At 45.2% G+C, this 14136-nt stretch overlaps 1 protein-coding gene across 6 annotated transcripts in view; it reads right to left on the reverse strand.

Annotated features, from left to right (window-relative positions):
- Window positions 1–14098, reverse strand: part of SZT2 (SZT2 subunit of KICSTOR complex) — a 50387-nt gene extending 36289 nt beyond the window's left edge. For 4 of the 6 annotated variants that reach the window (XR_010410962.1, XM_064589303.1, XM_064589304.1 and 1 more), the window contains exons 1-4: window positions 13995–14098; window positions 4053–4178; window positions 3574–3780; window positions 3116–3286 (exon numbers count right to left, since the gene is read on the reverse strand). Coding sequence is in view for 5 of the 6 variants with exons in the window: in XM_064589303.1 (XP_064445373.1) it covers window positions 3116–3286; window positions 3574–3780; window positions 4053–4178; window positions 13995–14021 (531 nt within the window). In the remaining variant the exon portion in view is untranslated. The remainder of the gene's footprint in view (window positions 1–3115; window positions 3287–3573; window positions 3781–4052; window positions 4179–13994) is intronic. The other 2 variants (XM_045897901.3, XM_045897902.3) reach the window with 1 other exon arrangement.
- Between the last annotated feature and the right edge of the window lie 38 nt (window positions 14099–14136).

Below are 14136 nucleotides of genomic sequence, written 5' to 3' on the forward strand. Positions count from 1 at the left end.
TTTTTGTTGTTCTTTTGAGGCAAGAAAAGATCCCTCCTCTGCTTTTTTCCCCTAAAGCTAATCTCTCCAACTAATCTTGGACCTTTTGCCTAATACCTTCGTTCTTTCTCCATGGGGTTCCGTTCCTCCTCCTTTCAACATAAATATAAGTGCCCCCACCCTAGAAATTTCACACAGGCCTGGAAGCCCCTGTGACCTCTCCTCTCTGTCAGGCCCCTACCATCTTCTCACATGCACACTACTCCCCTGCCCCTGCCCTCCTGGGCAACAGCTACCTCTTCACTCCCTACTTGGGGCTGGGCAAGTGGGTGGTCACAGCCAGAAGAGAGGAGAGGGGGGCTCTGTACGTCCACAGGCCTGACTATGAGAAGAAAAACAGGATCAGAGGAATAGTAGGAACTGGGGCTCTAAGGTGGGAAAGATGTTCACAGCGGTACTGTTTACAGGAATGAAAAGTGGATCAACCCAAGAGTCCAACAATAGGGTTTGGCTAAATACAGAATGATAAAATGTGATAAAATATTAAGCCAGGCAGCAATTAAAAATCGTATTTTCAAAGAATACTTCCTGACAAGGAAAAATGCCCAGATTACACATTAAAAAAGCAGGACGTCAAACCATGCGAATCGCCTGATGTTTCTCCTCTCTTTGGATGGAGGGGCGGTAGTGAGCAAGCATAAACAAGTACTCAAAGACAAGAAGGAAATTCCATCAAATGTTCATAATACTTATTTCTGGGTGGCGTATTACCGGTGAGTTTTGTTTTTCTATTTTATGCATTTTTCAAATTTCCTTCAATGGATGTACATTATTCTTATGATCTTTTGTTTTGTTTTAAGGAACAGCAGGATACATCTTGGGGAGCTTTAGAGATGGGGTGGGGGAAGGAAGCTAGCCTGGGGCTGACTCTGGGGTGGGGGGTAACCTGAGTAAGCCTCCTCTTTCTCCACAGCTGGTTCAGGGCCCACCTCTTCTCCAGGGCTGCAATCATCTTCTGCCCACTCCTCTCAGTACAGAATTTGTCCTCCAATCCATCCTCCCAATGTACAAATCTGATCCCATTACCGTCCATTTAAAAACCTTCCATTTTTAATAGTTTTAATAACTGAACAGTTTTAATAGCTAACATTTTTGCATGTTTTCCATGCGGCAGGCACTGTTCTAAGTGCTTGATATATATGAACTCACAGTCACCATATGATATTGGTACTGTTAATATCCCTATTTTGGAAAAAAAGACAGATGTACAGAAAGGTTAAGTAACTTGCATAAGAGCTTGCAGCTGGCAAGCAAATACAGGGGTGTGTGAATCCAGTTCAGCGCTTGCATCATCACGCTAAACTCTCCTATAGAACAAAGGACAAGTTCTTAGCCATGACATTCAAAGCCTCTCATAATTCTGCGTCCACTTCTCTCTCTCTCTCTCTTTTTTTTTTAAAGATTTTATTTATTTATTTGAAGAGAGAGGGAACACAAGCAGGGGGAGTGGCAGAGGGAGAAGCAGGCTTCCCGCCAAGCAGGGAGCCCGATGAGGGGCTCGATCCCAGGACCCTGGGATCACGACCTGAGCCGAAGGCAGACGCTTAAGGACTGAGCCACCCAGGCGCCCCTCTCTCTCTTTTTTAAAAAAGATTTTATTTTTAAGTAATTTCTACACCCAGCGTGGAGCTCGAGCTCACAACCCTGAGATCAAGAGTTGCACGCTCCACCGACTGAGCCAGCTAGGTGTCCCTCTATTTCTCTCTCTCGTCTCCTCTTTACTACCCCTCCCCATCCCCACATTCAAGGTTACTGTGTCAAACAGAATTACAAAATTACTGTGTCAAAGGACACTTGTGATTGGGAGGGCCCTCTGTGGCTTTGCTTTTGGGCCCCTCTGTCTGGAAAGCCCATTTCCCCTTCTTTGAAGAGTTAATCTCAATCCTTCCTTCAGGATTCAGTTCAAATGCCTCTTTGTGCAGAAGTCTTTCCTGTTGCAGCCCCAGGCTTGGCTGGGTGCTCCTTCTCGGTGCTCCCACCGCACCTGAGTCATTACTTATCAGTGCCCTTATCACATTCAACTGGAATTACCTCCTTCAATATCTGTCTCCCCACCACTAAACTCTCAACTCCTCCCATCAGGACAGGGACAGTGTCTGATTCATCTGTGACTCCAGGACGTAGCCCAGGCCTTGCAGAAATCGGGCTTCGGTAAGCATCTGGCAAAATGAACCAAGCATTGAGTGATTACCTAACACTTATGCCTTCCCTGTCTTGGCTACTGGTGCCTGCAAAGCTCGGCCTCTGCCTGGGGATGCAGCCTACAACCAACAGTCCTAACAGCTGTGCTAGAAAAGCACTTTAAACCACAGCAGACGGCTGGGATTCAGACATGTACCAATTGCCCTGTAGATTTCAGACCCTCAGGTGCCAGTTTGACAGCTAAGGTGACAACATGGCCATCAGGGACAGTTTCAGGGTAAGCCCCTACCAGTGAATTGAGGATGGTTAAGAGCAGATGAGGGGAAATTGGGCCACTGCTTATCTAAGCCCAAAACAGATATTCCAGTAATAGACTTGGCCATTGTCCAAAAGGAGTGTCTTGTGCTAGCGTGCTTGGGTGGTGGATAAGCCCTGTCAGTATCTGTATGGTCAGTATAACACCCAGCAGTTCACAAGGCCCTCATAGGAAATGACCCTCCTCTGTCCTTGGGAGAAATTATGTTTCTGGGTATTTGTTATATTTCAAAATCATAAAATTATTCTAAAAGATCATCTCCCAGAGGTAGTGCCAGGAGTCAGGATACAAGCAAACCTTCTAATCAAATTAGGAGGGTGGTGGTAGAGGCCTAAAACAGAGACCTCCAGTGGCCAGAACCACAGACTTACAGAAGAAGTGAGAGAGGCATTTGTCTAATCAAGGCCACCTGACCTAAAGCTCATGAGAAGGCTCTTGAAGAGCAGAGGAACAGATTCTTCTCGAGAGGAGAGACTCAGAGATGACTAGTAGAGAGGTTCAAGAAGCCGGCGGAGCTGGGGACTCTGGGCACAGACTGCAGAGACGGGACAAGGACTTGGTCAGTAGACTATCAGAGATGAGGTCTGAGGGTACAGACTTGGGGAAAGGGTGCACTACCTGGTGGGCCTGCAGGCCAATGATTGAGGAGTAGGCCTGGATGGTTATGTAGATCTCAGGCTGGAAGTCGATGCAAGATCCGGGCACGCGGAAGGGTCGAAGCAGCCCGCCTAGGCAGCGGGAGAGGGCATGGAAAACTTCATCAAACAAGATCTCTCCTGTGGAATCATCCTGAGGGCAATGCAGAGAAAGATCTCTCAAGTGTAACCAAAAGCAGCCCAGAGCAGAAACAAGCAGCTTCCATGGGAATTCTTTTCTGAAGGTTGATCACACCCCCAAATACAGTGCCACGGACTGGGGGGTGGGGGGGGTCTGTCTTTCAATACTCACCATTTAAAAGCCTGTTTCCTCCCTCCAGTGGTAGGTTGGGATCCCTTTCCACTTCTCTCAGGCCTCTCCCTCTCTCCCTCACCCTCTACTCCCTCCTTTCCTCCCACTGTCTCCCCCCAACCCCTTACCACAATGCCAGTAGATGGGCTCAGGTCGAGCTCAATGACAAATCGATACTGCCAAGCCAGGAAGGTGACCCGGGTGGAAGGTACAAGGAGGAATGGCCTTGAGACCACTGGTTCATCTGGCTGCCACCCAGGGGGCAGGACACTGAGGACTTCCAACTCCTGCTCAGACTGGAGCTGACAATTAGGACAGAGAGAAAAGCAAAGGGTCTGGGAAGAGTCACTCCTTTATTTCCAGGACCTGAACTTCTGTATTCAAAATGGCAAACCATTGGCGCCACCCCCTGCGACCCAACCATATATTCTTCCCATCTGGAAAATTAAACAGCATTTCCCCTGTGGAATCATCTTGTGGGCAAAGTCACTTGCCCATCCTAGAATTGGACCCCTCAGAGTTAATCTCCCCTCCTGTTTCTAGGATCCTCTTAAAAAAGCAGATCCTTTTGGGCCAGCCCCTCGTATCCTGTGTTTCTGAGCCTCACCAGCATCTCCTGGGGTGTGGCCTGCACAGTTTGATGCAGGTGATTGAGGAACCAAGCCAGGCGGACATTTCGGGAGATTCGATAATCCTTTTTCATCAACAGGAACACCTGCCCAGCTTCTTCTACCTGGCGACAAAGAGACATTTAAAAATTTCTAACCATTCACTGAGTTCCTGGTATCCGCAGGTGACCGCACATGGAACGTGTTCAAGGAGTTCACGACACGTAAGTGAGAGGCAAGGCAGCAGAGGCGAAAAGTTAACTCCCACCTCAGTGTGTGGGGTTCCCAAGGGCTCGATTCTCTGCTCCTGCTCCCCCTACGTGGACTTCTAGGTTTATGAAGTGACCTTTTCACGTTATCTAACATTTAGTAGGTGTTTCTCCTATAAGCCATGAGCTCGTTGAGGGCAGGGACTGTGTCTTGTTCTATTTTTGTGTCCCTATATGTGGCAAATTGCTTACAACAGAGCAGATACTCAATATTGCTAGATGATTCCTCCTAAGAAGCCTTGACCACAGTGGCCACTAAAGGACTCTTCACTGGGTGACTAGCAAGCCTGCTGAATGCCTCAAAATTCAACTTCTTTGGGTCACAACCTACACTTTTCCCACCCTCCACACTTCTTAGTGGTCAGCACTCTAGACCCTTCCCACCACTGCCTCACAGCTGTTGACTCAACAGTGTCCTGCCAAGCATCAGCTCCCTTACCTGTGTCCTTGTCCTTCCATTCACAAGCCCTGCCAAGTCGTGATTCAGGATGGATTCGACATTCTGTCTTATCCACACAAATACCACTGCCAGCTGCACTTTGACACAAAGAAACTTGTCACCTTGCCGTGCCACCTCTGGCGGGCCTTTACCCATCCTTTTACTTCTCCCTGCTGAGCAACCTCTCCTGTTTCCCCTAGAATGTTTCCCAATCTTTCAACCCCTGGAGTCCCGGCAGATAAACTCACCTACTGTCTCACGCAGAAAACAAGGGTCCACTGGTCTGAACTCCCGCGTTTCTTCCTGATCAAAGTTTATCTGAAATTCCTTTACTCCCTTACTCTAGCCTCCGATGAAAAGATTACCGTCCTCCTGGTTTACACAAATTGCAAATTGCTCGTCCTGGGTCCCTGACGGGTGAGGGGGAGTTGCCAAGCTACAAGCACTGAAGAGAGTGGTAGAAGAGAAATGAATAGAGGCTAGTGACTGCCTGTTAAGAAACGTGGTATGGAGGGCACCTGGGTGGCTCAGTCGGTTAAGCGTCTGCCTTCGGCTCAGGTCATGATCCCAGGGTCCTGGGATCGAGCCCCACATCAGGCTCCTTGCTCAGCAGGAAGCCTGCTTCTCCCTCTCCCACTCCCCCTGCTTGTGTTCCCTCTTTCACTGTCTCTCTCTCTGTCAAATAAATAAATAAAATCTTAAAAAAAAAAAAAAAGAAATGTGGTATGGAAAGGAAGGGAACTTTTTTTCCCCTAAGTGGGGGAATGGGGAGAAGAAATAGAAAAAGCCCTGGAAAAAACACTATGGAAGGGCGCTAGGGGCAGAGAGGAGGGTGGAGAGCAGAGATGAAAAGCCTTTCTTCTACAGGACAGAAGGTACACAGCAAAAGATGCATAAACAGTCCCCGGGATGTGGCACGGGTGAGAACAGAAGGCAAGAAGAGGGAAGGCATTCCCATTCCTTGAGCACCTAGAATATATCTAACAGTCCCCTGGAGAGGCTAAGTGCAAGAACTTCAGACTCAGACAGCCTGGCATGAGTCCCAATTCGGCCTCTTAGTAGCCTGTGAGGTCAGGGAAAGGGTACTTAACCTCCCCAAAGCTTCAGTGCCCTCATCTGTAAAATGGATCTAATCCTAATACCTATCTAGTGTTGTTAAGTGGGTTAAGTGAAATCAGGTACATGAAGTGCTCAGCACTGTGCCTGGCACTCAGCAAGAATATGATACAAATTAACTATTACAGGTTATTACCAGGCACAATATAAGGCTCTTCACACAAGTATGCTCATTCAGTCTGCACATAAAACATTTAACAGAAAAAAACTTGAGGTCCAAAAAGTGAAATGATTTAACACAATTAGTAGGTAGAAGATCAGAAGTCAAACCCAGGCCTCATGAGCCACAATGCCCAATGACTGAGAGTGACAAATGGATAAAACTGGGGAAAGAGCAGAAAAGATCTGGGGTGCCTGGATGGCTCGGTTGGTTGAGCACCTGCCTTCAGGTCTCGGGGTCCTGGGATCGAGCCCCACACGTCAGGCTCCCTGCTCAGGGGGGCAGTCTGTTTCTCCCTCTCCCTCTGCCCCCCCAGTCTCTCTTTCTCGTTCTCAAAGTCTTTTTTTAAAAAGCTTTTATTTATTTGTCAGAGAAAGAGAAAAAGTGTGAGTGTGCACACAAGCCGGGGGGGGGGCGGGGGGCAGGGCAGGCAGAGGGAAAAGCAGTCTCCCCAATGAGCAAGGAGCCCCATGTGGGACTTGATCCCAGCACCCTGGGATCATGACCTGAGCTGAAGGCAGACGCTTAACTGACTGAGCCACCCAGGCGTCCCTAAAATCTTAAAAAAAAAAAAAAAAAAAATGATGTGTCTCTACAGGCAGAAAGGATGCTCTGGCATAATCAGAAAGATAAAAAAACAATTTAAACATCAATATGATGTGATTCAATATTATTTTGTGTTAGGTCTCTACACCAACCTAAAATCACACAACTCTATTATACTGTTTCCCTACACTGGGCTCAGGTAGGTGCTGGCCAGGATTTTGGATTTTATCACCAGAGTTAGGGCAAGCTACTGAATTTTTTCAGCAGAGCAGTAACATTATATCTGCATTTAAAAAAATTCCCTCTAGCTACCATGTGATTCAGAAAGATCCCCTAACGACCAGGGGAGATGACCGTGGCCTAGACCAGAGCTATTCAAAGCAGCCATTCTGGGAACTATGAGACTGGTCCCCCATGAGACAGCAGTTGTGCCAGAATGTAAAGCCAGCACTACCTTTCATTGAGAAAGCCTGGTTTTACACACACACACAGTTAGCTGAACTAACTTTCAAGACAAGTGAGCTTAGCTGCCATTTTAAGGAATCTTTGGAATAAGACAAAAATTGGTGATTAATTGGAAAGTAACAAAAAGGTGTCAAGGATGGCTAAGATAGCACTGGAAATCAATAAGCTGCGAATGATTTCCAAGTTAAGTAGAAAAATCAGATATAGGTATTTACCATCACTTCTAACGACCATTCCCCAAAAAGGTCCCATCAGATTGTACACCCTCATTGCCAAGATGCTAGAAACAGAAAAGGGATCTACTGGTAAAGAAGGAAACTGAAGCAGTTACTTGCCCTCTGCCTGGCCCTTGGTCTCAGACTGGGATGCTCTCATATACCAGTCAAGCTCTCTCTCAGGACTGGCTGAGCTGGGTGTGGGTGTGAGATGAGTGCCCACTCTTGTCTAACTGCTGATGCTGGATCCCTGCCAAGGGTCTTATCTAGAAAAGGATAGGCTGGGGCTCGGAGTGTTATCAGAATAGGAAGGATCCCCGAATTCAGCAGTCCTGTTTATCACTCTATCCTCAGAGCCTACAGCAGTGCCTGGCACATCAGATGTTCCACATGATTTTGCTGAATAAATGAATTCACCATATGTTCTAAGCAAAGCAAAGTTGATGTTTAAAACTAATAATCAGGGGGCGCCTGGGTGGCTCAGTTGGTTAAGTGTCCAACTCTTCATCTCAACTCAGGTCTTGATCTCAGGGAGATCAAGTGATTAAGTAGGCTCAGTGTGGAGCCTACTTAAAAAAAAAATCAAAACTAATGATCAGTACAACTCTTCTCAAGGTGAGATAATATTAACACTAATCTCGGTACTATTTTCCTCTTGTTCTTCTTGGTAGTCAGTGAAGACTTCTTTCCAAACACCAATCTGTTTCAGCTATGCAAGGAAACACCAAACGGAGTTTGGGGCCCAACTGAGCCGGGTTAAACAGGGGAGAACGCATGTCCATGGGTCAGCACCATAAGAACAACTGGGAACAATTGCTCATTCCATCTTCTAGGACTAAAATCTTGGCGATTCTGGGTTTAATGGATGAATCTTTCTATGATTCCCTACACCGTTAGGTACCTCCATCAGGCATTCACAAGGCAGTCTATAACTCTTCTTCATAGCACCCACCAGTTTGTAATGAAGAATTTGTGTATTTCATAGTGTCTGTTTCCCCTACAAGTCTGGAAGCTCCAGGGAGGTAGAAGTTGTGACTATATACTGTTCTTTGCTGTATCCCTAGCAACTAGCACAGTGCCAAGACACACTAGGTGTTCAAATATTTGAATGAATGTATAAATGAGGGAAATTGCTCTCATAACCTTTATTTATTCTCTTCTCTGTTTCAAGCTATGTTCTGAATTTCTTACCAGTGATTCCTAGTTTTTCAGGGTTATCAACATCTGCTCTTTGTTGTTCAAGAGTTCCTGTCCTTCTTCATCTACTTCATGGAAAAACTAGCCTATTTTATTGTTTGGATTTTTCCTTTGCTTCCACGAAAGTTGTTTTTACCAGGTTTTCACTAATATGTGGTTTTCTAACATTCTCTCTCTCTTTTTTTAAACTGTTCTTGGAATCTGGGGAGGGGGTGCTGGTGTGGGTTCTAATTTGTTTTGAAAGTATGCTTTGATAGCTAAGCCTCTGGGCTTGAGCTTTAGTTTCCTCCTCTATAAAATATGATCACCTCCCCAATGGCATGTAAAAGGATAAATCCACGTATTAGTGTAACAATAACAAGTAATTAATCGAAAAGGTGCTTCTCTAAGTCAGGAAGGAGTCCCGCATAGCCATTCACCAGCTTTTTTGCTCTTCTCCAGTTACCTGGCATAGTTGGGTATTTCCTCACACTAAGCCAAAATGTCTTCTTGATATAATCTTGACCCATCCTTGAGATCTGTTTTCTTGAAAACATCTAAACCACTGTTGGTTTTACCTCCTAAGGTCCCACAGGGAAAGTCTGACCCTCTGCCTAAGGAGAATCTATCAAACTTCTGAGGGCAGTCCTGAGTCTCTGCTTCTCCACAGTAAATATCTCCCAAGTTCTTTAGGTATATCTCAAATGGCATGGTTTCCAGTTTCCTATTTTATTTCATATATCATATGCCTATGAACACTAGCTGTCTCTTTTTCAACTTAAAATGTGGGGGCCAGAATGGAACACAATACCCAGGTGTGATCACAGATTCAGAGTCTTCTAAGTTCTGTTTGGAAGCTTTCCCATACCGTTGGCGCAGGCAACCTTCATGACTTTCTTACTTGCATTGCTATTAAGACATATCCTCTATTCTGTCCTCATGCAGACTTTTGGGACACATACAATTATTCAATTAGTCCTGTACATTGGATAAATTCAGTCTATTATTCTGTTGTGAGGCTCAGAGTGCTGTTTTGCCTTCTAGCAAATCTCTTTCCAGCTTAATTTCCCTGCTAATTTGATCACGATGCCATCAAGTCCTCATCCCGGTCCAAAGAGGACAAAGACAGGGTGAGGGTGCATTCATTCATTGATCAACAAAATTTATGGAGAGCCAGCTACATGCTAGCACCAGGCTAGGTCCTAAGGATACCATGGAAAGCAAAAATTGGCATCTCTGCTCTCACAAAATTTACCCTATAATGGAGAAAAAAATTAATCAAATAATCACTCTAATTACTGTATTATTACAAACTGAGTAAGTGCACCAAAGGAGAATGTGGTTCTATGGTAGCATACACAAAGTAACCTGACCCAGGCTAGATCTTAGGAGAAAGTGACCCTGAAGACTGAGGAGGGTTTGCTAGATGAGGATGGAAAGGGGGGATAAACCAGATGGAGGACACGTTCGGGGGCTGTGGTCTTAGAAACGTTCTTTAGATTAGTAAGTAGTTAGTAGGCTGCTTAATTCCACTACTGTATTACTTCCATTTCTCTACCTTGTCTTTAAAGTTATTTTGAATGATGGACTAACTGCCCAAGGCCAAGCTGAAGCCCACCTAGTTCATCAACCAGTTCTTACAGAATCCATCTCTTGAAACCGGGGTGTTCGCTCAACGTGAGCTTTGAAACTAGGGGCGTTTGCTCAATGTGAGCTTTCTCACAACATTCTCCCTCATCCACGATCCTTCGAAGTCAACAGCTATGTGTTCAAACCATCATCTCGAAGAGGTCCTCACATGCAAGATGTAACTGATCAGAACCAGAAAACTTAAGAATTAATTTAAGCAGCTAGAACAGTAGTTTTCAAAGTGTGATCCAAGGACCAGGTGCATCAGAATGGCCTGAGGTGCTTATTAAAATGCAGATTCCTGGGCACCACCCAGACCAACTGAATTCGAGTTGATAGGACTCGGGAACCTAAATTTAACAAGCTCCCCAAGGGATTCTTCCACTTTAATGTCTGACAATCTCTGAAACAGTTGTGTTCTCCCAGCATCCACACTCACATGGAGCTTCAATTCCCTGATATTTAATCCCAAGTCTGAAGTGCATTACGCTTGGAGGAAGTCTGGCAAAGAGAAAGCAGGGTTCTGAAGTCAGAGATCTGGATTCAAATCTGGTTCTACTACTTGCTATCAATGTGAGCTTGGGCAAGTTACTTCATTTTTCCAGGCCTCAGTCTCTTCATTGATAACATGTAGGTGAGAATATCTACTTTGTACGGATGTTGTTGCAATTAAACATGAGAATCCAGACAATGGGAGAAGAAGCCTAGCATTCTTTGGAACATTTATTGAGGCCTATATACCATGTATAACAAGATGAATAATACAATATTAGGCACTGTGCTGCATACCATGTATACCAGGATGAAGGAAACATCAGCCATCTCAATTTGTTGGCTTTTCTTTGTTCTTTGCACATGTCCCTTTGTGGTTAAGGTATAATCAATCTTTGAAGCCTTTTCCAACCTTCATGCTATTTTCTGTTAACAGAATCCCGTGAGATAATTTAGACACTTTTCCCCCTTCCTTCCTACTGTGTGTATGCCAAAGTCCTGAACCTCTAGCATGGGCTCAACCTCACTCTTCTTTTCATCTCTCCCCAATCTCCCACCGAATTGGAGCACCTAGGATCTTTTAAACACTGGTTCTGCTGCTGCTTATTGGTATAAGGCCTTGGTGAAGTTACTTAAACTCTCTGTGCCTTAGTTTCCTCATCTGTGACATCGGGAAAGTAATAATGCCTATTTCATGGAGATTTTACAAGGACTAGGTGATACTCAGTAAGCACTCCGGAAGTGTTAGCTACTCTCATTGTCATGCTGCACCCACATTAGCAGCTGCTTCTTCTGTTCTCTGAAGGCTCTAAGCTCCTTGTCACCCCAGGATGTTCACTATTGCCTCTGCTCATGGCCAACTTCTACTCAGTCTTCAGGCTGAAATGTCATTTCTCTGAGAAGGCATCCCAGCCCCCCCATACTTCTTAACAGAGTCGGTTGAGAACCCCTTTTAAACACTCATTCACTCTGTAGTTTTCCTTTGCAGCCCTCATTATAATTCAGTGTTTGTTTACTCCATTAAAATAGGGGACACGTCTGTCTTACACTGCTCGGCATCCACCCTGATACTTGGCACAGTTCTGAGTCCACAGTAGCACTCATAAACCATTTTAAGTATTTGATGAATAAACGATTTCTTAAATCTGACTATGCCCAATTTTTTCCTCTTGGGATTGTAACAACCTCTAAAAGTCAGTCACTCTTCACTCCCCTTACTTTCTAAGATAAAATTTTCAGAAATGCAGACCAAGAACTTAACACATGCTTAACTTTTGGCTGAATGAGACTCCCACAAATATGTGTCTTGACTCCAAGTTACTACAGATCTGCACTGATCAATACTGTAGCCACTACCAAATGGGGCTACTGAGAACCTGAAATGTTGCTAGTCCAATAGTCCAAAATGAGATGTGCTGTTAAGTGTAAAATACATGCTGGATTTTAAAAATTTGGTAAAAAAAAGAATGATAAATATCTCATAATTTTTAATATTTATCACATGTCAAAATGGTAATATTTTGGAAATGTAGAATTAAATAAAATACATTACTAAAATTGACTTCTTTTTACCATTTTAAATGTGGCTACTAGAAAATTTACATATATGGCTTGTGTTAGATTTCCATTGGACAGTGCTGGTTTTTTTAAAGATTTATTTATTTATTAGAGGGGGGAGGGGCAGAGAGAGGGAGAGAAAGGATCTCAAGCAGACTCCCCGCTGAATGTGGAGCATGACCTGGGGCTGATCTCATGACCCTGACATCATGACCTGAGCAGAAATCAACAGCCATATGCTTAACCAACTGAGCCACCCAGTGCCCCTGGGCAATGCTGTTTTAGATTACCTGCCTAAAAGGTATGTTGTACTTCCCTACAACATCCTCCCATTTCCTCTCATCTTAATCCTTAGAGAGATGTACTTCAAATTCTTTCCTTCTTTCTCAATCTTGGTATTTCTGATGCATGGGCTATTCCACCATCCCTGTGCAACATGTCTGATTCTTTTAGTTTTTGTTTTTTCCTAAAGATTTATTTACTTATTTGAGGGGGGAAGGGGAAGAGGGAGAGGGAATCTCAAGCAGACTTCCTCCCAATGTGGGACTCGATCTCACCACCCCAAAATCATGACCTGGGCTGAAACCAAGAGCTCAACTGACTGAGCCACCCAGGCGCCCCATCTGATTCTTTTAAACAGTACAAGGTTTCCTACTTAATCTTGGGTCTCATCACATCAAATCCCAACAAATTGGAGATTTACCATCCTGTGGCTGCGTTATTATACTATAATCATGATGGTTAAAAACTTAAGATCTGGAGCCAGGCCACCTGTTTGGGAGTCCTGGCTCTACTACTACTTACTAGCTGTGTAACCATGTTACTCTGGTGAGCTCTGTGCCTCCATCTCCCCAAATGAAAGATGGAGATGATAAAAGTGTCCTGGGATGAGAGCACTAACTGATATTGGTAAAGTGCTGAGAATGGTCCCCGGCATGCAGTAAGCATTCAATAAGTAATGACTACTATTTATGTCATTATACACATCCCTCACCCTTCCCACATACTCTCTTAGAACACTGGGCACCTCTTCTAGTGATGTTCTTTCCAAATCTGATAGATTCTATGCTCAGATCTTCTAACTTCAAAACTCTGCTACTTCCCAGCTGAGTAGCACTTGGGTAAGGTACTTAACCTCCTTCACTTTTCAGTTTCCTTATGTGTAAATGAGAACGGATATTGCCAACTTCCCTTCCTCGCACAAGTATGAATAACCTGTAGGTTTAAGTTCCTTGCACTGGCACCAAATGGATGCCTCATACACATTTTCTGGCTTAATACATAAGGTCCTCACAACACACCATAAGACAGGTATTTTATGAAGAAGGAAACAGGATTCGGATAGTCAAGACTTGCCCAAAGTTGCACAGATAGCTAAATAGCAGCGCCAATATTGGGACGAGGTTTCACTCCGAGTCAAATGTTTTTTTCACGAAACCAAAGCTGCTCCCAAGTGCATGAGCGTTACAACTAAATTAATTCATGCTGTTTATGTCATTCCAATGTTTGTAGAAATGCATAAACCAGCAAAGTAGGTCTACTGCCGTGTTGCCTAAGGAAACTGCAGCAGAAAATCAAACCACAGGATCATTATTAAGACCGAAGAATCTGAGAGCCCTAGAGTCGGCGACGTGTCTGAAATTTCAATAAAAAAAAACAAAGCGACAAGTTTCTGCTCTAGCCGCCCCCTGAGGAAACTGCGGGCCCCGGGGAGGAGGTTCAATTGTCGGGCCTTCGGGGCTGGGCCGATTCCTGCCCAGGCAACTCGGCACGGCCGCCCCCAGACCGGGAGAAGGCCGCCGCCTCGCCGGGCCGCCGGACCCTCCCCCTCGGGGCTCGGGGCCCAGGGCCCAGCGTTGCGCCCGCCCGCCCCTCACCTCCGGCTCCGGGCGCTCCGAGGCCATCACACAGCGCTCCCGCGCCAGCCCGGGCCAGAGAAGATGCTCCACTCGTAACCCCTGACCCGGTTACTGCGGCCTCGCAGGAACCGGAAGTGAGTGGGAGGGTCGAGTTCTGAGT

The sequence above is a fragment of the Mirounga angustirostris genome, unplaced genomic scaffold (genome assembly GCF_029215605.1).
Source record: "Mirounga angustirostris isolate CCGP_5_RB_7025 unplaced genomic scaffold, mMirAng1.0.hap1 SCAF_4, whole genome shotgun sequence".
NCBI lineage: Eukaryota > Metazoa > Chordata > Mammalia > Carnivora > Phocidae > Mirounga > Mirounga angustirostris.